This window comes from Pelobates fuscus, chromosome 3 (assembly GCF_036172605.1).
Source record: "Pelobates fuscus isolate aPelFus1 chromosome 3, aPelFus1.pri, whole genome shotgun sequence".
NCBI classification, from domain to species: Eukaryota; Metazoa; Chordata; class Amphibia; order Anura; family Pelobatidae; genus Pelobates; species Pelobates fuscus.
Genome location: NC_086319.1, coordinates 224,443,484 through 224,468,520, shown reverse-complemented (window position 1 = coordinate 224,468,520; position 25,037 = coordinate 224,443,484). Strand labels below are relative to the sequence as shown.

Below are 25,037 nucleotides of genomic sequence, written 5' to 3'. Positions count from 1 at the left end.
GCCCTGTTTGGTCACAAACTAATTGTCCAGATTCACAGAAATGATCTGACATGGTTCAAAGAGATCAGAAACACTTGTGCTTACATAAATTACATTGTGCATTTTCAGTCAGGTTTTGAAATGCATTAATTGCCATCAGAGCCAATTCTGGGTAGGTGCATAGCACCCAGGCACTCTGTAGATAGAGACACATCAACAGTGTGTGCAGAGCTAGGCTCTGCTCCTTCACATTAGGTCCCGCCTCTTGTGAATGATGAAGCCTAATGAGAGGGGTTGGTCCTATTGTGAGGGGGCATGGCCTAGTATTGCATATCCCACCAGAGCGCCTGGGTGTGCACCCACCCAGGCTATGATTGCATCCAAAAATAGGAATTCAGTAGGTCAAGTTGAAGCAGAAAAGTGAATATAGTTACAGATAAAACCTAAAGCATTACACTTCCACTCCAAGTGGGAACAGGCTACGGGAGTCACCCTTACGGACCAGCAGTGGGGGAAGATACACGTACTCGCTCACCAAGGGATACTCAACACCAAAATACAAGAACTTAATTACAAAATCTTGACCTGCTGGTATAGAACCCCCGGCCAAACTACACGCCATGGGGTTGACACCCAACGGAGCGTGCTGGCACTGCAAAGCCGCAGAGGGAACGGACCTGCACATATGGTGGACGTGCCCCTAGATAGCAGGCTACTGGCAACAGATCCATGACAAACTCTCGGAAATATTGGACGCGGACATCCCCCTGGAACCTTTACCCATGTTACGCAACCACACACAGATGCCACTGATGTGCTACAAGAAATCCCTCACTAGGCACTTCCTCAATGCAGCCAAAAGCCCAATCCCCGCCAGATGGAAATCGACGGACATCCCCACTGTATCACAATGGATGGACAAAGTGAAAGAAATATTCACGATGGAGTCCCTCACGGCCAAAATCTGCGGTACACAGGAGCGTTGAACCCGCCTGTGGGCCCCCTGGATTACCTACGTGGCCGACCGCAGGAGGGGTCCGCCGGCGCGGGCTCATCAGGGGCCCAGGAGCGGAGCAGAGTAAAGATAATAGGAGAACTCGGAACACGGCGACACAGACCCCCCCCTCTTCCCCGTGCCTTTCCGGGTGCACTCCTCCACCCTCCCCTCCCCTGACCAGCTCCCCCACGCGGATAAGCCATGGACTGACTGAAGACGGCGACCCTCACACCGCACTCTCACCCATACAGACCTGACTGGACCCCCCAACATATATGACCAAAAGCAGCCGAAATCGACACCCCCCCTAGGACAGGACCAGCACGACACACACACACAAGCGAGAAACAGACCGGGAGAACCAACAACACAACACTGTCGGAACCGAGACCACAGAATACCACCAGTCATGTCAAAAAAAAAAAAAAACCTAAAGCATTTTCTAATCCATTTTGAGAGACAAATCAGATTTCCATTCCAAATGCTCTCTTAGGATTTAAGTACTGGAATCCTGCTTGTAGAGTGACTATAATGGATTCTGTTACTTTCTTATCTTCTTAATTTATCTGTTTGTTGGTGTATGTAAACTCTTTTGTAAACTATTTTTATATGTACGCACTGTGACTATTTTTGTTCATAATAAATGTTCCTTAAGTTATGCATTTGTCTTGTATAAGAATCACATTACTGAAGAGCCTTATAGAATAGTAGTGTTTTCTCTGTATTTAAAGGAATACTAAAGTTTCAGGAATACAAACATGTATTCCTGACACTATAGTTCTAAGATTGCAATGTAGGTCCTCAGCCCCACTGCACATTGTGCAGCACTGACCCAGGAAGCACCGTTGGTGATGGCCACTAGAGGTGTTACTAGGCAGTAAAACCTGAAAAGGCAGTATTTACATTAAAAAGCTATTAAAGGGGGCGGGGCCTAGCAGCCTAGCTGTCCAGACGTCTGTGTCTCTGATAAAACTAAGCAATTACTGGCCATAATCGTGAATTCTACAGCCCTGCACCATGACTGATTATTACTGAACCGAGTGGGAGCTCGTGGATACAAGCATTGAATACTTCTGAAGAGATAAACCACGCTCCTCACATGCTGCCTAGCACAGAAGGCGACCTCATGACAGGGAGAGGCGGCCGACCTCCCAACATGTGGACCACTTTAAGCAGTGGCCCTGCTGATACCCCGCATCCCCCCCCTCTGGACCGGTGGGGGTTATCCCGGTCCCCGCTGGGGAAACCTCCATATCTACAGCACTCCGAACCGCTGCCGGAGCGAAGCCTGCAGGCCGAGCCCAAGATGGCCACCGAATCCCAACCTGAGCAATCTCGAGTGGGGTCAGACATCCAAGCATTAATCAAATCTGTCAAGACTTCTGGAGGCGTTTGGAACGCAGACCAACCCCCCAGGACTTACCTGCTACACAGAAGATTGCAGCTGAAACTGCTGTCCGCAGATCTGACGCCGGAGTGCACCCTCCCGAAAGTCACACCGGAGGTCTTACAAGGCGCCGGAGAGGAGAACAACACAACACCACAGTAAGACTGCCTTGCCGTCCCGCCGCTACTTGCCGGCTAGGCGCCCTGGGGAAAGCGGAAAACACTCGACTAAGCCGCTCCGTCGGGTGATTCCCACCTGGCAGCGCAGACCAGGAGCCCAGAGAGGACTCAGAGGCCCTAGCCAGATATCTGAACTGAGTTGCTCGACGGCCGGGACGGGATGGGAGCTCACAGGCATTCGGGGCTGGTGGCCACCTGCCGTATGGAGTAATGGACTTGGGTGTCTCAGTCCTAGCAGCCCGCCATTAATGGGCATCGGATAAGCAGCCCCACACGAAGAGCAAAGAGCCCTTGGAGTACAGCCTGCTCTCAGTGCCGAACGGGCTTGATTACAGGGGAACTTTTAATTTTAATTTACCAACTCTTATGTTTATATGCCAGTTAATATAAAATGCTACTGTGATGTAATTCCAGTAAAATACAAGTTTAGCAGGCTAAGATTGCCACAAGGCATATGTATGTATATGTGTTTGTAGTATCAGTTAGTTAATAACACGTAGCTAAGATACTGTCATCACTGTACTGACCAGGTGCAGGAATGTAAGAACTGGAATTACGCGTCCCTCTCCTTTGTATCAGATGAGCCACGTGGTTAGACCGGATGGATGAGTTTAGACTCTATTCATTAAATAGGTTAAGGGTATGTGTGGGTGTAGTTAATTGTGGGAGGAGCTACAGTGCTATATAAGGAATGTACTCTATGTATTCAGTACTCAGACTTTGCTGTATTTTGGTGACGCTAGTCCCTCTGAGTCCCGATCGGTGATCCAATAAAGAATCTCTTCCTTCCTGAAGAAACCTGTGTCCATCTCTCTGTGCTTGGCTTCCGTCAGTTTCTCCGGTATCATTTGGTGCATTGGCCGGGAAGCTCATCGTTCAACGGTAGCTGAGAGGCAGAGGCGTGAGACGGTCTATCTTTGCCCACGTTCTCTACGGCTGCACCCCTGAACTTCTGCGTGGACCTCCCTTCGTCTCGGCGCCACTGGTCTGTTGTCCAGGAGATCATCGGCCTCTACGTGAGAAGTGCTGGGGTGTCCCCGTCGATGAGTGTGAACTCAGGTTCAGGAACGAGGAGGTAAGATAACTGCTGTTTTAGACGGCAGGACCCGCTAGGGGTATACCGATTGTGCGGTAGGCCCAAAGGGGTTTTTGAATCTGTATCTGCCCCCTCTGTCGGAGGGAAGGAGCGAAGGCGCACCGCTCGATCGAACGCTCTTTAGTCAGACCGTTTGATTTGGTTAGTCAGGCGGGGTCCTGGTGTAAGATAGCCCTAGCCGGACACCGGTGTCTTGTCTAGACTAGCGTTCTAGGGTGTATATTACGTTCGCTAGGTCGGAGGGACCGGGAGACTAAGCGGCGCCTGTGTAAATTCGGTTCGCTAGTTCTCATCCTATCTGGGCTAAGTGGGAAGGCGTGTAAATTTGGAACCCACTAGACTTTTGATAGTACGACTAAGAGGCGCCTGTGTAAATTCGGATCTCTAGCTCGTTGTATAGTGCGACTAAGAGGCGCCTGTGTAAATTCGGTTCTCTAGCTCGCTATGTATATGTGGTGATTGGGCAGTGTGGCTAACCAAAACGGGTGTATATAGTTTTAGGTAGTCCATTCAAGGTACTGGCCAATAGTTTAGTTGGGAATTGTAAATGTGTTAACGATTGTTTTAGTAAAGTGTATATCTTGTTAGATAGCGCGAGCTCAGCCGTCTAGCGAGAGTGTTAATAGTGTGTTGCTGTATTATAGTGCACGGTACCATAACCCTGTATATTTACTGACATTATATAATAAGTACTAATCATTGTCGTCCATTGCATGTTTAACACCATAACCACTAATAATTGTATTGTGACCTTAACTTGTGCTTTGACCTATGCTAACCGTACTGTAACCGCTATTTGTAAAAGACGATGTTACTGGGGTGTGTTATAGACGGGTAATTCGTATATAGAGAATTATAGCGTGGGTGACTGTGTAGTTACGCCAAAGGGCATAATATTGATTATATAGTGACTGGTGTAGCAGCTGTGTGTGTACGGGAATTCCCTGAGTGTTTATTGTTATTGTGTACGTTTCACTTGGTAACCGTACCACGTGGTGCTGTTGCCAGAGGAAACGGGTGTGACTGTTGAATAGTACGCGTGTATAGTAATCGTTGTCGACGACGTTCCACTGTTAAATATGGGTGCGTCGCAGTCAACGATTCCGGATCCCTTAGGATGTATGGTTAAGAATTTTAAAAAGGGATTCAAAGTTTGTGATTTTGGGGTTAAGATGTCCCCTGTACGTTTGGTCACTTTGTGCACTAGGGAGTGGCCTACTTTGGTTGCGGCATGGCCGCCACGTGGCAGTTTGGATCCAACTCTGGTACAGCGCTTACACGTGGCTGTATCAGGTAGGCCTGAACTTTACGGCCAGTTTCCTTATATTGACTGTTGGAGACAGGCCGTAAATGACTCGCCAAAATGGCTCCAGACATGCCACGAGGAGCAGTGTCGCCTCATGGTAGCTAGGACTTGCTCGTCCACTAGGACTGGTGTTAGGCCCATTTTGGACACGCCCCCTGAGTCCGAGATCCCTTTGCCGCCCCCTTACTTTCCGTTAAGAAGAAGTGACGCAAACGCAGGAAGTCCTGCACCCCTCCCCTCATTACCCTCATCCACTTCCGCTTCCTCCTCCAGTACAGGATCCACCCCCCCTCGTACTAAATCTCCCCTTCCGGAACCAGAATCCACCCCCATTAGAAACGAATATCCTGATTTGGCGCCACTTCAGACTTCCGGTCAAGCTTCATCTAGCTCGGCTCGAAGTGTTTTATTTACGACCTTTTCCCAAAACCGACCTCCCACATCCCCATACCCTATCTCTCCCCGACCGGAACCCATGACTGACGCCTCTCTACGTAGCCCCATCCAAACCCGACAGTTGACTGGTGCCCAACAATTAAAGCACTATCAGATGCCTCTTCGCTTAAATCCCGGGTCAGCTTATATCGATGCCGCAGGTCAAATGGCACACGCTGACCCTGTCTTCGTATATGTCCCATTTACCACAACCGATCTTTTAAACTGGAAGACCCATAATTCCTCGTATACTGAGAAACCACAAGCTATGACTGATCTGTTCACCTCAATAGTACAGACGCATAATCCGACATGGGCTGATTGCCAGCAGTTACTAATGACTTTATTTAACAATGAGGAAAGGACAAGAATAAATCAAGCAGCCATTAAAGCATTAGAGGATAGAGCCCGTGCTTTGAACCAAGCCAATCCAGCAGCATGGGCCGCGACACACTATCCCAACACCGATCCCGATTGGAACGTAAATGGTGCTGATATGGTTCAACTCAGAGCCTATAGAGACGCTATAATTGCTGGCATGAAAGCCGGAGGAAAGAAAGCCATTAACATGTCGAAGACAGTTGAGGTGATCCAGAAAAGCGATGAAGCGCCCAGTGTCTTTTATGACCGATTATTGGAGGCATACCGCTTGTATACCCCCTTTAATCCGGAAGACGCAGACAATTCCCGAATGGTTAACTCCGCCTTTGTCAGCCAAGCATACGGAGATATTAAGCGCAAGCTACAAAAGTTAGAAGGGTTTGCAGGTATGTCCATCACCCAACTAATGGAGGTAGCAAATAAGGTCTATATGAACAGGGATACAGAAAGTAAGAAAGAGGAAGAGCGCAAGATGCGTAAAAAGGCTGATATGCTAGCGGTAGCGATCGCAGGCGTAGATAAACGGGGCCCAGATAGAGGCAATAATAGATGGAGTAGGGAGCCTTTGAGTAGGGATCAGTGTGCGTATTGCAAGGAAGAAGGGCATTGGAGGAACGAATGTCCGCAAAGAGAGCAGTACGAGAGAGACCAACCCAGGGCAGGCTACGGAAACTTTAGAGGCAGAGCGAGAGGTAGAGGAGGTCCCGGAGGGAGTAATGGTTATAGAGGGAGTAATGGGAACAGAGGAAGTGTTAGGGAAGATAGGTATATTCCAGCAGCGCAAAGGTCCCGCGATAGAGAAGGTAGGGACTTCGTAGGATTGGCTGACACGGTCATGGAGGACTATTGATACCGACCGGGCTCCATCCCCCTTGGTCGAGCGGAGCCTATGGTCGATGTATCAATAGGGGGAAAGAGGAGTGCGTTCATGATCGACACTGGTGCTGAACATTCAGTGGTGACTAATCTAGTTGCTCCTCCATCTGGAAGGACTATTACTGTGATAGGAGCAACTGGAAGAAGTGCTGAAAAACCGGTTCTTAAAAGTCGACTCTGTACATTGGGAGGCCACGTAGTAAAACACCAATTCCTTTATATGCCTGAATGTCCAGTCCAATTGCTGGGACGTGATATGCTATCAAAATTACAAGCGCAGATTACGTTCCTACCAAATGGAACAACATCCTTAAAGTTTAATGGACCTTCAGGTATTATGACTTTATCCGTACCAAAGGAAGAAGAGTGGCGACTTTATACAGTGTTGACTAGCCAAAACCCTAGGAGTGATGAGACATTGTTTAACATACCAGGAGTTTGGGCAGAGAACAACCCACCAGGACTGGCCCGCAATATTCCACCAATAAAAATTGAACTGAAACATGGGGTTTATCCAGTGAGCCTAAGACAATATCACATTCCGCAGAAGGCTAAGAAGAACATCCAATCCTATCTGGATAAGTTCATACGGTATGGTATCCTAAAATTCTGTACTTCCCCCTGGAACACCCCATTGCTGCCTGTTCAAAAGCCCGGCACAGATGAGTATCGACCTGTGCAGGACTTAAGAGCAGTCAATGATGCGGTTGTTAGCATACATCCAGTTGTACCCAATCCATATAACCTGCTTGCTTTAATTCCGGGCGGGGCTACTTACTTCACAGTTTTAGACCTCAAAGATGCCTTCTTTTGCCTCCGAATTGCCGCAGAAAGTCAATGTATTTTCGCTTTCCAATGGGAGAACGCTGTAACGGGCTCAAAACGCCAAATGACTTGGACAAGACTGCCCCAAGGGTTTAAAAATTCACCTACCCTATTTGGTTCAGCCCTAAGTCAAGATCTATTGGATTTCGAGTCCATCCCAGGAGAGTGTGTATTGTTACAATATGTAGATGACTTGTTGATAGCAGCAGTTACAAAAGAAATCTGTCAGCAAGCAACGCACGATCTACTACACATTCTCTGGAAGGCAGGATACAAGGTGTCTAGAAAGAAGGCTCAGTTGTGTTTGCCAACTGTCAAGTATCTAGGATTCCATATCTCTGAAGGTCAAAGAATTATGGGGCCAGAGAGAAAAGAGGCTGTCTGCCAAATACCAATACCCAAGAATAGAAGACAAGTGCGAGAATTCTTGGGGGCAGCAGGCTTCTGTAGGATATGGATTCCCAGCTATGCGATACTAGCAAAACCTCTGTACGCAGCTATCAAAGGTACAGAGCACGACCCCTTCTTATGGACCCAAGAACAGCAAACGGCATTTGAAGATGTGAAGAAGGCTTTGATGAGTGCCCCAGCATTAGGTCTACCTGATCACACACGACCATTCTACTTATATGTACACGAGCAAAGAAGAATGGCTGTGGGAGTATTGACACAGTACTTGGGATCATGGCAAAGACCTGTTGCCTACATGTCTAAACAATTGGATGCAGTGGCCAGCGGACTTCCACCTTGTCTAAGAGCCGTAGCTGCAGCCGCCCTGCTAGTAGCTGAAGCCGATAAACTCACTCTGGGTCAAGAACTTTATGTACGAGTCCCACATGCAGTACAGACGTTGTTGGATTACAAAGGAAATCATTGGTTTAGTAACAGCCGTATGACCAAGTATCAAGCAATGTTGTGTGAAAACCCAAGAGTGCATTTAGAGACTGTAAACACCTTAAATCCAGCTACCCTTTTGCCGCAACCTACTGAAAGTCAACATGATTGTTTGGAAGTAATGGATGAAGTATTTTCAAGTAGACCAGATCTTCGTGATTTTCCCATCCAGAACCCCGATGTTCAATATTACACCGACGGCAGTAGTTATGTGAAAGAAGGGATCCGCTATGCAGGATATGCAGTGACAACAATAGACAAGGTGATAGAAGCTCGGCCACTGGCGAAAGGAACATCAGCACAAAAGGCAGAATTAATAGCACTAACACGAGCGTTACAATTGGCTGAAGGTTTAAGAGTAAATATCTATACGGACTCTAAGTATGCGTTTTTAACCACTCATGCCCACGGAGCTTTGTATAAAGAAAGAGGACTACTGAATTCAGAAGGCAAAGAAATCAAGTACGCAGCTGAAATCCTACAACTATTGGAAGCAGTGTGGGAGCCGAAAGAAGTCGGTATCATACATTGTCGAGCGCATCTGAGAGGAGATGGTGATGTAACCAAGGGAAATCGGATGGCAGATAGTGCAGCTAAGCGTGCTGCTGAATCAGGAAGACAGGAGTATGTGGGGCATATAGCTGCTCTTATACCAACTCCACTGTCCCAATGGACTCCAGTTTATACAGCTCAAGAAGAGGAGTGGTTAAAGACTGAACCGGGAAAGTATCTGGAGAACAAGTGGTATCAGCTAGAAGATGGAAGAATAGTTATACCAGCATCGCTAGCGGTAGAAATTGTCCAAAATTATCACAACGGGACACATTCTGGGAGAGACAGTACTGAAGAATCTCTTAGAAAACATTTCTACATACCAAGATTGTCCAACTTGACTCAGGCCATTGTACGCAGATGTGTAACGTGTGCTAAGAATAATGCAAGACAAGGACCAGTAAAGCCACCAGGAGTTCAGTTTATGGGGGGACTCCCCATGTCCGATCTACAAATAGACTTTACAGTGATGCCTAAATCGGGTGGACATCGTTACCTGCTGGTAATTGTGTGCACCTATTCAGGCTGGGTAGAAGCATGTCCTACTCGTACAGAGAAAGCAGGAGAAGTTGTGAGATTCCTGCTACGAGAAATAATACCCCGATATGGACTACCCTGTTCTATAGGATCGGACAATGGTCCAGCTTTTGTTCATCAGTGCCTACAACAACTGACTCATATGCTTGGTATAAAGTGGAGGCTTCATACTGCATATAGACCCCAGAGTTCTGGTAAGGTAGAGAGAATGAATAGAACTATAAAGAACCAGTTGGCTAAAATGTGTCAGGAAACCCAACTTAAGTGGAACGTTCTCTTACCTATAGCCTTATTGCGAATCCGCAGTACCCCTACCAGAAGGATGGGCCTCTCTCCTTTTGAAATCATGTATGGGCGACCACCTCCCGTACTTGGTAACTTAAGGGGGGACTTGAGTCAGTTGGGAGAAGGAATTACCCGGCAGCAGGTTGTAGAGTTGGGTAAGACTATGGAGGAGGTACAGAAATGGGTACAAGATAGATTACCTGTGAATATTTATCCCCCTGTTCATAGTTATCATCCAGGAGATCAAGTGTGGATTAAAGAGTGGAATAATGTACCGTTAGGGCCCAAGTGGAGAGGTCCTTATGTTGTTCTTTTGTCTACCCCTACAGCGATAAAAGTAGCCGAAGTAACTCCGTGGATACATCACTCCAGGGTTAAACCAGCAGCAGTCGATTCTTGGCAAATTACAGCAGATCCAGAGAATCCCTGCAAGATCCGGTTGAAACGCACTACTCAGTCGGAGTAACGAGGAATTATTGTGGATTACAAATTTTATTGTTACAGGTGTGAGTGAGAAGGCCATAATAAAGCCTGTCCGCTTACCATCACATAGTGTATAAGCCAGGAAAGTCTCGAAGGGACACCTGTGAAGATGAGCAGAACTCCATTCCCTGCAGCCCCTCACATCCTGGAAGCTGAGGCGCCATCGCACGGACGAAGACTGAGGATGACGGCGAAAGATGTGCTTTTGATAGTGTTTATTTATATGTGTTTTTATATTCAGGAAGGTAGAGGTACCGACACTCCTAGCTGTGAGGTATGCATTAAGACTACGAGAACAGGTAACCATATTTCCCAAACCCTAATTTGGCATTCACAATACGAATGTAAAGGAGAGGTATCAAGATGTAGATACCTAAATATAGACTATAGTGTGTGCCATTTAGGAGTAGGAGAACCTAAGTGCTTCAGTCCAGAGTATCAACCTCGTACAATTTGGTTGACTCTCAGGAATGGAGATCCTCAGGGGACCCTAATTAATAAGACGGTGTTAGAATCCGTACATTCTTCGGGTGTTCTGCTATTTGATGCATGTAAGGCGATATCAAGTGGTAGAAAACCGTGGAATGTATGTGGGGATCTTAGATGGGAGAGGACGTATGGGTCTAATGATAAATATATTTGTCCCAGTAGTAAAAATAAATATGTGAGTCCTAGATGCCCAAATAAAGACTATAACTTTTGTCCATATTGGTCTTGTGTGGGGTGGGCGACTTGGGGACAGACAGTAGATAAAGACATGATAGTGACTAAGTTGCCGACTAGCCCTTATTGTAAGTCTATGGAATGCAACCCAGTCCATATACTTATTAATAACCCCGACAAGTTCTTAGATAAGTATGGAAATTTATTTGGGTTTCAAATATACGGGACGGGTTTAGATCCTGGGACATTATTGTTTATAGGAATAGAGACTGATACGGTATCCTCCCAGACTCATCAAGTATACCATTCCTTTTATGAAGAGATGAGTATAGATAATAAGATCCCCCATAACGCTAAAAACCTGTTCATTGACCTAGCTGAAAGTATTGCCGGTAGTCTTAATGTTACCAACTGCTATGTGTGTGGAGGTACTAACATGGGAGACCAATGGCCTTGGGAAGCAAAGGAAGTAATGTCCGGTTCTGAGGCAGTTGACCAACTAATATCTACACAAGCCGATTATCATTTGAGTGTTAGAGGTAAATCTGAGTGGAGATTAAAGACCTCCATCATAGGTTATGTTTGCATAGCAAGGAAAGGAATAATGTATAATACTTCTGTAGGAGAATTAACTTGTCTAGGGCAAAAAGCTTATGATGATGATACAAAGAATACAACTTGGTGGTCGGCTTCAAATGTCTCAGAACCATCTAACCCGTTTGCTAGATATGCCAATTTAAAGGATGTGTGGTTTGATCTATCCATCACATCTACCTGGAGAGCCCCAGCAAATTTGTACTGGATCTGTGGTAAGAAAGCCTATTCGGAGTTGCCACAGGACTGGGAAGGGGCATGTGTGTTGGGTATGCTCAAACCATCCTTCTTCTTGTTACCGATTGAAACAGGTGAGACTTTAGGTGTTAAAGTGTATGATGTGAATCATAGGAAGAAAAGGGGACCCATAGAGATAGGCGCCTGGGAAGATGATGAATGGCCTCCCCAGCGTATCATAGATTATTATGGGCCAGCCACGTGGGCTGAGGATGGTACCTTTGGTTATAGAACCCCTATTTATATGCTCAACCGTATTATAAGATTACAGGCGGTGGTTGAGATTATTACTAATGAGACCTCACAAGCACTCAATCTTCTAGCGAAGCATAACACCAGGATGAGGACAGCAGTCTACCAAAATAGATTAGCCTTGGATTACCTTTTGGCAGTAGAGGGAGGTGTATGTGGGAAGTTTAACCTGAGCAATTGCTGTCTTCAAATAGATGACGAAGGGCAAGCAATAGCTGAGCTTACTAGCCATATGGTTAAACTAGTGCATGTGCCTACTCAGGTATGGAAAGGGTACAATCCAAGTAGTTGGTTTGGTAGCTGGTATGAGTGGTTTGGAGGGCTTAAGGCAGTGGTAGGTGGAGTCCTACTGATTTTACTGTTGTGTCTACTCCTACCGTGTCTTATACCCTTAGTAGTTAGGTCTGTGCAAAGCCTGATAGGAAGTATAGCAGAGAGGAAGGCTGCTGCACAGATAATGGCGATATATAAGTATAAGGCTCTAGATCAAGGAGAACCAATGCAGGAAGATGAGTGTTAAAAGATTCACATCATAAGATAAGTCTGGTCTGGTTCATGGTAACCTGAGGTATATGCAAACCAAGGTTAAGTGATGCCTCAAGTAATTGTGAAATATCAGAGGCATCAAAGGGGGGAATGTGATGTAATTCCAGTAAAATACAAGTTTAGCAGGCTAAGATTGCCACAAGGCATATGTATGTATATGTGTTTGTAGTATCAGTTAGTTAATAACACGTAGCTAAGATACTGTCATCACTGTACTGACCAGGTGCAGGAATGTAAGAACTGGAATTACGCGTCCCTCTCCTTTGTATCAGATGAGCCACGTGGTTAGACCGGATGGATGAGTTTAGACTCTATTCATTAAATAGGTTAAGGGTATGTGTGGGTGTAGTTAATTGTGGGAGGAGCTACAGTGCTATATAAGGAATGTACTCTATGTATTCAGTACTCAGACTTTGCTGTATTTTGGTGACGCTAGTCCCTCTGAGTCCCGATCGGTGATCCAATAAAGAATCTCTTCCTTCCTGAAGAAACCTGTGTCCATCTCTCTGTGCTTGGCTTCCGTCAGTTTCTCCGGTATCACTACTCTCATCACATAACTACTGATGGCAAATATGCAATATTACCTGTGTGAGACGAGCCTGAAGGTCTTAATCCATAAGATATGACTGCCTAAACATCCCTTTTGCAGCGAAACTATGCCCCACTGTTGAAATGTAGTGCTCATTACTTTTCTCCCACAGCATGACTAGAGCTTAGCTCGTACACACTGGGAAACACTAGCCAGATTGATCAAGGCGAGATACCTCCCTAGGAGGCAAACATCACAGAGCACACCGGCCTCACCGACAGCTTCCCCTCCCGCAGCCGCTGATCCATCTAAGCTCAGTGTGGGCATGCTATTTCAATCCACAACCCACAAATTGCTTCTTAAACATGCTCCATCCCTAGAACTAGTACCCGGCAGATATTAAGCGACAGAACAAACTAAAGATTAACGTGTTACACTGGAATCATATTTTGTCTGACGGTATTACGTTCAGCCTACCCAGTATGCCTTGATTACGCCTGATGCCTTTGCATTGTCAGACATAACTTGTTTTAGCCTGTTTACCCGAGCTCATGGTTAACCTTATACGCTACTCACCTCAGCTAGACTTACCTGGCATAACCCTAGTGTATTTTGTGTTCAACTCAACATATATACCGTAAGTTGTTATGTACACTCATGATAAGCCTGTTCAATATTACAAAAATTGTGCATGTACTCACACCACTGATTCACCTGCATTCTACGCGCACGCTGTCGTGGCGTTTGTTTATACGATGTACTTACCTGTACAACAAAAAATAAAGAATAAAAAAAAAAAAGCTATTAAAGTAGGTATAATTGTACATCTGCAATCAACTGTGTCTATTGCTGACATTTCCCTATTCCTTAGGGAGGCTACCACGTGAATTTACATTTGATTTTATGACAGAAAATTGTTGTATGGCATAAATCAGACACAGACACTGGGACCAGGCAGATGCAGAAACATATTTAACTTGTATTTTAAAAATGGTAAATTAGAATTCATTGTCAAAGTGCACATGTGAAAAGTGCCAGAGCTTGGCAATCTCCTATTTAGTGGGATCTCACTAAAATATCAAAGTTAGGATTATTAAAAGTCCATACCTTTTCAATGTATCATACAGGAAGGTATACTTTGCCTTCAGCTCTGCCACTCTGGTTCCAGGTATTTTACCAGAAGTGAATAGCTGTGAAAAAGAAATAATGTACATGAATAAATTTAGTCTAAGTAAAGCGGAAACAAAGGGTTATTGTGTTTCAGAACTGCGTTTGTAACAAAAGGAAGTTAAAAGCATATAGAGCTTAATAAATTTCACAATTTATTTTTTGCTTAGAAAATTCCCTCCTTGCTTAATAACCTTTCTTTAAAGAATGAAATGCCCAGTATATTCCACTTTTATAAGAGGATCTTTGTCCACACATTTAAATTGTAATGAGGTCTTGAACCTGTGTCAAATTGCCCTGTGAAACTTAAAACAAAATTATTTTAGCATATCTATAATCATAGACCTGCAGTGCTCACTTTCGCTACTCCTACTGCTATGCCCTATTATAGTCACAAAATAGAAACTTCTTTTTTTTAAGAGAGATTTTAATTTGCTGCTTTAACCACACAAGATCCATAGTAGTGGAGAGAAATGCATTGCAAGCAGTAAAAAAAGTAGGAAATAATCTATTAATCTACTCTATTAATGTAGCATCTGAACACATATTTAAGATAACAAAGACTACCGATACTCATTTTAACGTTTAATTTGATTTCTTTTAACACCCTTGTAAATGCAATATTGACCATACATTTTAATAATTGCTACTGAAATTTGAAGAGTTCATGTATGCCCGCAGCAAGCATGACCATGATTCATTTTTACAATTAGTTCCCACCCATTGCCAATGGGTGGAGGCTGAGGGAGACAACAGGTCCCCACCGTTATCACATGGAGCACCCACCCATTGATAATGGGTGGGGGTCGGGGCGACACTAGGTCTTCCCTGATCAGTAGACATGCCACCACTCGCGGCATAACGAGTAGGGGCAGAAAGGAGATTTTAAATCTCTCTTAATTACTAATACCAAGTAAATTTGACTTAGTGTTAGTAAAGTGGGCTGAAAAAAACTATTTTCGGCTTTCAGCCTTTTAGTAGATAGCTCCCCAATACTGTTGGATTTAGGGAGCTATCTACTAAATGGCTGCACGATGCAGCCGAAGCATGGATTGGAATTTCATTCTTCTGAATGAAATTCCAAACTGAAAATAAAATAATACTGAATTTAATTTGAACACGAATGAACTAACTGTCGACATTCGGTTTGGATGAAATTCGATCAAATCGCCAGCGCCTTGTCTATATGACTGGATGTTCAGTCACAGTTAATGAAGCAATGCAAAAACATGGAGGAAAGGAGAGTATTGTGGGAAAATTTTCTTTGACACAGGAAATGGAGCGGACTTAAACTCCTCCTTTGGTCAAAGGAAGTCAAGCGCAGGAAAAATAAATAAGACAAACTAGTCCCTAGTTTGTCTTATATATTAAAGAAAACTAGATCAGAAAGGAAGAAAAGAAGATTGGATTCTGAGAGACGAAGAGATTGGGAAAACGTTTGGCGTGACAGTGCCGCTTTAATATTTGATAACACTTAAGTTATCATACATCACAGTCCCTTTTTGGATGTTTAATAATAAATGCATATATTCATACATTTCAGAATGTATTAAAGTTTTTTTGAGATTAAAAAAAAAGAAAAAGTCAAGTGACCTTTCTATCAACAGAACCTCCAAAAAACCACTTTTCAAGGTTCCCAGAAGTTTGTCTCATAAAAGAACAGGTGGATCATTGAGTCATTCTTCAAAATACATTTAGAGAATGGTATTCAGGGCAGTTTTTAAACTCATAGAACAAATTCCAGGAAGAGACCTTTGGATCAACAACTTTAGCTTAATGAAGCAGTTTTGGTGTATAGAACATGCCCCGGCAGCCTCACTGCTCAATCCTCTGCCATTTAGGAGTTAAATCCCTTTGTTTATGAACCCTAGTAACACCTCCCTGCATGTGACTTGCACAGCCTCCCTAAGAGCATATTACTTGCAGGGTGTATCAGGGGATTTCAATAAAGTGATTGTATGTCTTACATAATAATAACAATGTAAATACAACTTAAATAGAATTTAATAAAAAGAGCTTAGCTTCTATTGACATAAAAAGGATGAATATATATACATAGCATTATCTCATATAGATTGTTAAAGAACACAGTCGCAACAGTTTTATTGCCAAGTTTCTATGTGACTATATTCTGCACTGCGGTTTATACTCTTGTGGTCACCTATATTAGTGCAGTCACAACATAGCCCTCATTGTGTTTATGTGAAATAGGATGTTCCAGAGTTTATAACCTTCCATTATGGCTCACTCTCCTACTCTACCACTGTCACTAAAAAAGAAAAATACTTTGCCTGCATTGAACGTTATACTTTTTTAGTAAAAGACAGAAAAGGATGGAACCTAAGGTTCCTAAATGGAAGAGTTATGAATGTAAAGGGAATCCCTACCTTTAATAATCCTAAGGGTATAGGTGAATAAAAAGACAGGAGGGAAGATGAGGGTAAGGGGATTAGCTGTGTAAAAACACATATAATTCCAAACAACCGCTAGACAGAGAGATTCCAAACCTAATATGGTAAGGTTAAACACCTCTAAACTGAAGGGTTGTAAAAAATGGGTAGGAGGAAAATTGAGGAGGAGAAGGCTACTACAACTCCTTGGAGGGGAGAAACAAAAATCCCCCAAAGCCCAAAAAAAAAAATGAGAACGTAACCTCCTTCTGGTGGAGAAAAAGAAAATCCCCAAAATCAATTTAACAACAAAGTAACCCCCAATCCCTAAGAAAAAGAGGGTACTAGTGCTATTACCTCGGCACTGCGAAAAACCACAAGTGCCTACCTTATTACCCTACTGCCTTCCTGTCTAAGATAGCTTAAAAACGAATTAAATTAAACTGAAAATTGAATCCATAAGTGCTACCTAAGTGAACACACAAAAAAACAAAATAGTTAAATAAATGAGAACTCGACGCGCGTTTCAGCGTGCTAACACGCCGTCATCAGGAGTGATAAGCCTCTACCTGTCTCCATGCTCGTTTATATAGGGATTGTTGCAATCAACTTGAAACACTTTACCGCTGTGTGTAGTTCCTGCGTGCGCATCCGATCCTCTGATTGGTCAGAGGATACCCTTGTTGATTGGGCTATGTATCACGTGATCGGGATATTTGACGGGTGCACACGTGGGGATGGGGGAGTGGTCTGGTCATGTCACATGGTGACACGCTTATCCGTCATGATAAGACCACCCACATACCCTCCCATTGGTGCACACGTAAGGGCAGGCGGTCGCATACAGGGGGAGTGATTTAAGTCGCGTCATATAATGACGCCGCTGTCAATCATTTGGAGTCTTCCCTTTTGCGGCTAGATCTATCATGATCGCCGGACGGTGACTCCACCCCCTCTCCTGTGCTTGGTCCCGATCTTACTGTATCCCAGATGATCTGGGCTTTATGTAGAAGATCCCGAAATGTGTCATTTTAAGCATGACCCAAGGCAGTGTTCAGTCACTATAGTGTCAATCTTACAGATCGGGTGTTATACAGAGGTCCTGAAGTGTCCCCTTTGGTATGACCCGAAGCGGTGTCTAACTACTATAGTATTTAACTCACAATTAGAATATTATAAAAAGGGGGGCCCCCCTTTTTATAATATTCTAATTGTGAGTTAAATACTATAGTAGTTAGACACCGCTTCGGGTCATACCAAAGGGGACACTTCAGGACCCTCTGTATAACACCCGATCTGTAAGATTGACACTATAGTGACTGAACACTGCCTTGGGTCATGCTTAAAATGACACATTTCGGGATCTTCTACATAAAGCCCAGATCATCTGGGATACAGTAAGATCGGGACCAAGCACAGGAGAGGGGGTGGAGTCACCGTCCGGCGATCATGATAGATCTAGCCGCAAAAGGGAAGACTCCAAATGATTGACAGCGGCGTCATTATATGACGCGACTTAAATCACTCCCCCTGTATGCGACCGCCTGCCCTTACGTGTGCACCAATGGGAGGGTATGTGGGTGGTCTTATCATGACGGATAAGCGTGTCACCATGTGACATGACCAGACCACTCCCCCATCCCCACGTGTGCACCCGTCAAATATCCCGATCACGTGATACATAGCCCAATCAACAAGGGTATCCTCTGACCAATCAGAGGATCGGATGCGCACGCAGGAACTACACACAGCGGTAAAGTGTTTCAAGTTGATTGCAACAATCCCTATATAAACGAGCATGGAGACAGGTAGAGGCTTATCACTCCTGATGACGGCGTGTTAGCACGCTGAAACGCGCGTCGAGTTCTCATTTATTTAACTATTTTGTTTTTTTGTGTGTTCACTTAGGTAGCACTTATGGATTCAATTTTCAGTTTAATTTAATTCGTTTTTAAGCTATCTTAGACAGGAAGGCAGTAGGGTAATAAGGTAGGCACTTGTGGTTTTTCGCAGTGCCGAGGTAATAGCACTAGTACCCTCTTTTTCTTAGGGATTGGGGGTTACTTTGTTGTTAAATTGATTTTGGGGATTTTCTTTTTCTCCACCAGAAGGAGGTTACGTTCTCATTTTTTTTTTTTGGGCTTTGGGGGATTTTTGTTTCTCCCCTCCAAGGAGTTGTAGTAGCCTTCTCCTCCTCAATTTTCCTCCTACCCATTTTTTACAACCCTTCAGTTTAGAGGTGTTTAACCTTACCATATTAGGTTTGGAATCTCTCTGTCTAGCGGTTGTTTGGAATTATATGTGTTTTTACACAGCTAATCCCCTTACCCTCATCTTCCCTCCTGTCTTTTTATTCACCTATACCCTTAGGATTATTAAAGGTAGGGATTCCCTTTACATTCATAACTCTTCCATTTAGGAACCTTAGGTTCCATCCTTTTCTGTCTTTTTCTAATTATCGTGGGTTATTCCCCAGTAGGGAAGAGTTATTAGGGCTTCACCAATTCTTCATTATTTATACTTTTTTAGTAATTACCAGAGTTCTGCAGAACTATATGTCTGCAGGAAGTTCTGCAGTGGAACCTGTAGACAATTTTATACAAAGAAAAACCAACATGCTAAATAAAAATATATAATGAAGTGGTTTGGACTTAAGCATTATTTTCCTGGAAAGCACTTTATGTACTGCATTCTAAAGTACATTGTTACAATTATCACGGGTAGTTGTCTTGCAGCAGAAGAGATGTGGTTGGCATTTTGTCTCTGTGGTATAATTGTAAGTATAGCAATGCTGATATGTGCTGATACCTTCTTTTAGGGTAACTCCAAGCACTAGAACGGTTTCAGTGATTTAAAGTGGTCATGGTGCAGGGAGTCTGTATGTGCAGAGTTTAACCTCTTTGTTACTGGAGGTGTAATTTTGGGGCGTTATTAGCCAGACAGGGACAAGAGATCTGGGTAGTTAATGTTTATTCTGTGCATATTCTTATGTACAGAGTTGCATTCATTGGCTGGGTGGTGAGCGGACACTCTCAGCACATGAAGGACCAGCAGGATTCTGCAGAAGCTGAAAGTCATCTCTGACCACTGGAGGACACTTGGTACACGGTAAAAGGCAACCCAAAAAAAAAGTTTGCACCATTACTTAAAAATGGGGCCAGGGTACTCCTGGCATCATAACCGTTATGATGCGTTAAGTAATCCTTCAAACAGCACAATACAATTAGGTTTAATGGGATATTTGCAGCATGAATGGGCAGCAGAGAAACCTGAAGCAATTATGTATGTCAACATGAATTATAATGTCTGAGAAAAGTTTCCAGCATATCATGATAAAATTCAGGGAAAAGAGAGTATTACCCAGTATTAAAAGACAAAAAAAGAAAATCACCTTGTGTTAAACTTTTTTCATGAGATGTTACATTTCTTTTAAATGTGTATTAAAGGAGCACTATAGTGCTAGGAAACAAACTCGTTTTCCTGGCACTATAGGGTCATTAGGTCCCACCCTCAGGGCCCCCATCCTGCTGGGCTGAAGGGGTTAAAACCCCTTCAGCCACTTACCTTTCTCCAGAGCCGGGCTCCCTCTGTGCTGGGGAACTCTCCACCCCCTACCGACGTCAGATCCGAAAGCGCATGAGCGTCAAGAGCCGCACGCGCATTCAAACAGCCCATATGTAAGCATTACTCAGTGCTTTCCTATGGGCATCCAGCGTCTTCTCACTGATTTTTCACAGTGAGAATCGCGGAAGCGCCTCTAGTGGCTGTCATTGAGACAGCCACTAGAAGCTGGATTAACCCTCAGTGAAACATAGTAGTTTCTCTGAAACTGCTGTTTTCAGCTGCAGGGTTAAAACTAGAGGGACTTGGCACCCAGACCACTTCATTGAGCTGAAGTGGTTTGGGTGCCTATAGTGGTCCTTTAAGTTTATATATATAAAGCAGATGACATAGTCCAGTTCAGACTAGGCAAAGCCAATTAAACAAACATTGTTTAATTTCTCCTCTTCTGTTGGTTTCTCTATACTGACTTTCAGGTGCAAAGGACAGTGCTCACACCAGGACCACCATCATAATTATAAGCTTGGCCCCGAATAAACCTAGGATACCCGGAATATCCATACGAACAGTCCCAGAGAAACTGACAGGCCCCAGCTCTGCCCTGCACTCACCTCTCACTCCCAGGCTAATTCCCTCCTTTCTCTCTGCAAGATGCCAGGCTGTGGAGCGTCGACATATGCTGAATTGGTCACGACTCTTCTCGAGGTCTGTTCTTCTGATGGTCTGATACATTCGGGTGGCATTCGTGAGAATGCCACGAATTGCAATCTGACCTGGTCAACGTCCAATTCAGAGGATTGCGATCTAAAATTCATGCCGCTGTATTCACTAAGCGCATGTACACCTAGCCCTGTGCGTTTTAAAAGAGAAGGGGGAAGTTCCTGTCACAGGAGGTGTGAAAGCATGACGTGTGGGTGGTGTACTTCCTCCTCCCTATAAGTAGACTGCTCTCCCAGTTCTCTCTGCTCTGTGTTACTATGCTTTTTGTTCCGTCAAGTTGTCCCTTTTTGCTCCTGCTGAGTATACACAGAGTCTAATGCTGAGTGTTGTCTTCCTGGTATTTGACCCTTGGCTTGATATCCATTTATGAACCTGTGCTGCCCGACCTGACCTCTTGCTAGCCTGACTACGCCTTTTTTTTTTCTTTGACAGCACCGTACCTTGATTACTACACAGCATGCTACCGCATAGTGGGCTCTGTCTACTAAACCCTTGACAGAAACACACACAGATGTATATATGCATTCCAAACACTCTCACAGGTACACACATACACCACCATACACACTGCCAGGGACGCAAACATAATACCAAAAACACTGTTAAATATACACAATATCACACTGATAAAGCACATACAAAGTATTGCACATATACAGAAAACCTGCCCCACACACTCTGCTTCACACCTATATTGCCACAAATACTAACACACTCTGACACACACATATATACACTTGCATTGTTGAACATATATCCAACTACATAAACACACACACTCTACACCAACTGCTACAGACAAACATTACTAAACACACAAACTATTACACTCGCATTCATGGTCAAAAACACACCTAGCCACATACATTGCTATACACATGCAAATATATTTAAACTGATAATCTGTTTAGCCACCATCCTTTATAATAATAATTTTACTGTTGTAGGGTGGCTTCCATGTCATCCAGTTGAGATTAGGCTGGAAAAGGGCTCTGGATTCTGGGCTGCAGGTTCATCTCCTAGCCTCACCTGCACCTTACACAAGTACTGAGAGGCAGGGCCGGCGCGTCCATAAGGCGGCACAGGCGGCCGCCTTAGGGCGCACGGGCTCTGGGGGCGCAAAATTTCAGTGACCGGCAAGAGGGAAGCTCTCCCTCCTGCCAGCCACCATCTCGGCCCCCGGCGCGGCTGTGCTGTGCGGAGATCAGACGCGGCGAGGGAGCTCTAATCTCACCGCTCTGCTCCCTCGCGCGCTGTCTGCTGATTACCACGGGAGCCGAAATATGACGTCATATTCCGGCTCCCGCGGTATCAGCAGACAGCGTGCAAGGGAGCAGAGCGGTGAGATTAGAGCTCCCTCGCCGCGTCTGATCTCCTCACAGCACAGCCACACGCCGCTCAGCAGGACCCCAGGGAAGGATGCATCATCCACACCAGCTCTCCAGGTAAGGAGGCTGGGTGGAAAATGTATATTTATTAAAATAATTAGTGAATGTATGTGATGTGTGTCTGTGAGTGTCTGTGTGTGTGTCTGTGAGTGTCTGTGTGTGTGTCTGTGATTGACAGTGTGTGTGTCTGTGATTGACAGTGTGTGTGTCTGTGAGTGTCTGTGTGTGTGTCTGTGAGTGTCTGTGTGTGTGTGTCTGTGAGTGACTGTGTGTGTATGTGAGTGACAGTGTGTGTGTCTGTGAGTGACAGTGTGTGTGTCTGTGAGTGTCTGTGAGTGACAGTGTGTGTGCCTGTGAGTGTCTGTGAGTGTCTGTGTGTATGTGAGTGACAGTGTGTGTGTAGGTGAGTGTCTGTGAGTGACAGTGTGTGTGTCTGTGAGTGTGTGTGTGTCTGTGAGTGTGTGTGTGTCTGTGAGTGTGTGTGTGTCTGTGAGTGTGTGTGTGTCTGTGAGTGTCTGTGTGTGTGTCTGTGAGTGACAGTGTGTGTGTCTGTGAGTGACAGCGTGTGTGTCTGTGAGTGACAGCATGTGTCTGTGAGTGACAGCGTGTGTCTGTGAGTGACAGCGTGTGTGTCTGTGAGTGACAGTGTGTGTGTATGTGAGTGACAGTGTGTGTGTATGTGAGTGTCTGTGTGTGTCTGTGAGTGACAGTGTGTGTGTCTGTGAGTGACAGTGTGTGTGTCTGTGAGTGTCTGTGTGTGTGTCTGTGAGTGACAGTGTGTGTGTCTGTGAGTGTCTGTGTCTGAGTGACAGTGTGTGTGTCTGTGAGTGTCTGTGAGTGACAGTGTGTGTGTCTGTGAGTGACAGTGTGTGTGTCTGTGAGTGACAGTGTGTGTGTCTGTGAGTGACAGTGTGTGTGTCTGTGAGTGTCTGTGTCTGAGTGACAGTGTGTGTGTCTGTGAGTGTCTGTGAGTGACAGTGTGTGTGTCTGTGAGTGACAGTGTGTGTGTCTGTGAGTGACAGTGTGTGTGTCTGTGAGTGTCTGTGTCTGTGAGTGTCTGTGTCTGTGAGTGACAGCGTGTGCGTCTGTGAGTGACAGCGTGTGCGTCTGTGAGTGACAGCGTGTGCGTCTGTGAGTGACAGCGTGTGCGTCTGTGAGTGACAGCGTGTGCGTCTGTGAGTGACAGCGTGTGCGTCTGTGAGTGACAGAGTGTGCGTCTGTGAGTGACAGAGTGTGCGTCTATGAGTGACAGTGTGTGTGAGTGAGTGCGTCTGTGTGTGTGCATGTGAGTTTAGGAGTGTGTCTGTCAGTGTATGATGAGTGTGTTTGTCAGTGTATGAGTGTGTGTCTGTCAAATCAGTGAGAGTATGTTTGTCATTGAGTATGTGTGTGACTATCTGTGTGTCTGTCAATGAGTGTCAATGAGTCTGTGTCTGTCAGTGACATCTGTGTGTTTGTCATTGAGTGTGTGACTGTCAGTGTGTACAGAGTGTAGCGGAGCGGAGCGCGGTACAGGAGCTTCTGTTTCCTGTACCTGGCCAGACTGACAGGAGGTGCTCACAGAGAGAGCACTCCCTGTCAGTTCGGCCGGGTACAGAAAACTGAAGCTCCTTTAGGGGATCTGCTCCGCTAGGCAATGCAACAATAGAGGTAGAAGGCACACCAGGAAGGTGAGTGTAACCACTAACGGGGTGTGGGGTGCACCAAGGGACAGGGAGGGAATGGGAGAGAAACACCAAGAGACAGGGACAAGAGGGGGGAGGGGAGAAGAACATTAAGGGGCAGGGAAGGGACCACTATTGGTCGGGGAGGGGAGAGGGGCTGGTTAAGAGGCACTGGTTAAGAGGCACATAGGTGAAGATGTTTTTTTGGGGGGGGGGCGGAAAAATGCATCTTCGCCTATGTACCTAAAAATCCAAGCACCGGCCCTGCTGAGAGGATGGGATCTGACATCACTTCCTCTGAGCACTGCGATTCAGTAGTGAAGAGAGTACAGTAATAAAGACAATTAAGTGGCCCGGTCCACACGAACACCCTGATCACAGCCTTGTTTACAACAATGACTGAAAGGACAGGTCCGAGCTTCGCACAATGTTTGAACCGAAGATGGAGGCACCAAGCTGCAGGATACAGAGTGTACCACACAAATACACATTTGATTTTGTTAAATGTAGAGGATATCTAAACTTATCAAAACATCCTTGAAAGTTTCAGTTCTCCTTTAAATACAATGTAACAATATGGTATGACAGAATCCCCATATTTCTAGGTTAATGTAGGCTGGTAGCAGGTGGTTTTAAAGTAGCCTTGATACAAAAGTGTGTGTGTGCGCCCTGTCACTTTTTGTACATTAGTGGCGGTTGGGGGCCCTAAGTGATAAGGGGGGAGCATCTATTGTCTCCATACGGCCGCACCAATTAGCGGTGTGTGGGAGCCCTAAGTAATTAGTGGGGGGACCTAATTTCTACCCCCCCAAAGCATTGGATTAGTTGAGAGCGTCAATTCTGATGTCAGCCAAGGAGGCAGATCCGTGTGGGGCTGGAATAAAAATGAGGTTTTACACTATTTAAGGGGGAAATTAGGGATTCTGAGGGCTAACATGTTTTCTTTAACACTATAGGGTCAGGAATACACATTTATGTTCCTGACCCTATAGTGTTTTCATTACTTATATTAGTGAGCCAGTACTTAGAAATTCCAGCCATAAACACCACATTTCAGGTAACAATACACCCCTGCTAACCTAGCCAGTGACCTTTATTACAAACAATAACTCAT

At 44.9% G+C, this 25,037-nt stretch overlaps 1 protein-coding gene across 1 annotated transcript in view; it reads right to left on the bottom strand.

Moving 5' to 3' along the window:
• The window catches only part of CCDC146 (coiled-coil domain containing 146), a 135,667-nt gene that overhangs the window by 85,807 nt on the left and 24,823 nt on the right, over nucleotides 1-25,037 (bottom strand). Inside the window, exon 3 of the mRNA XM_063448149.1 lies at nucleotides 14,141-14,223. Within this exon, the coding sequence (XP_063304219.1) occupies nucleotides 14,141-14,223 (83 nt within the window). The remainder of the gene's footprint in view (nucleotides 1-14,140; nucleotides 14,224-25,037) is intronic.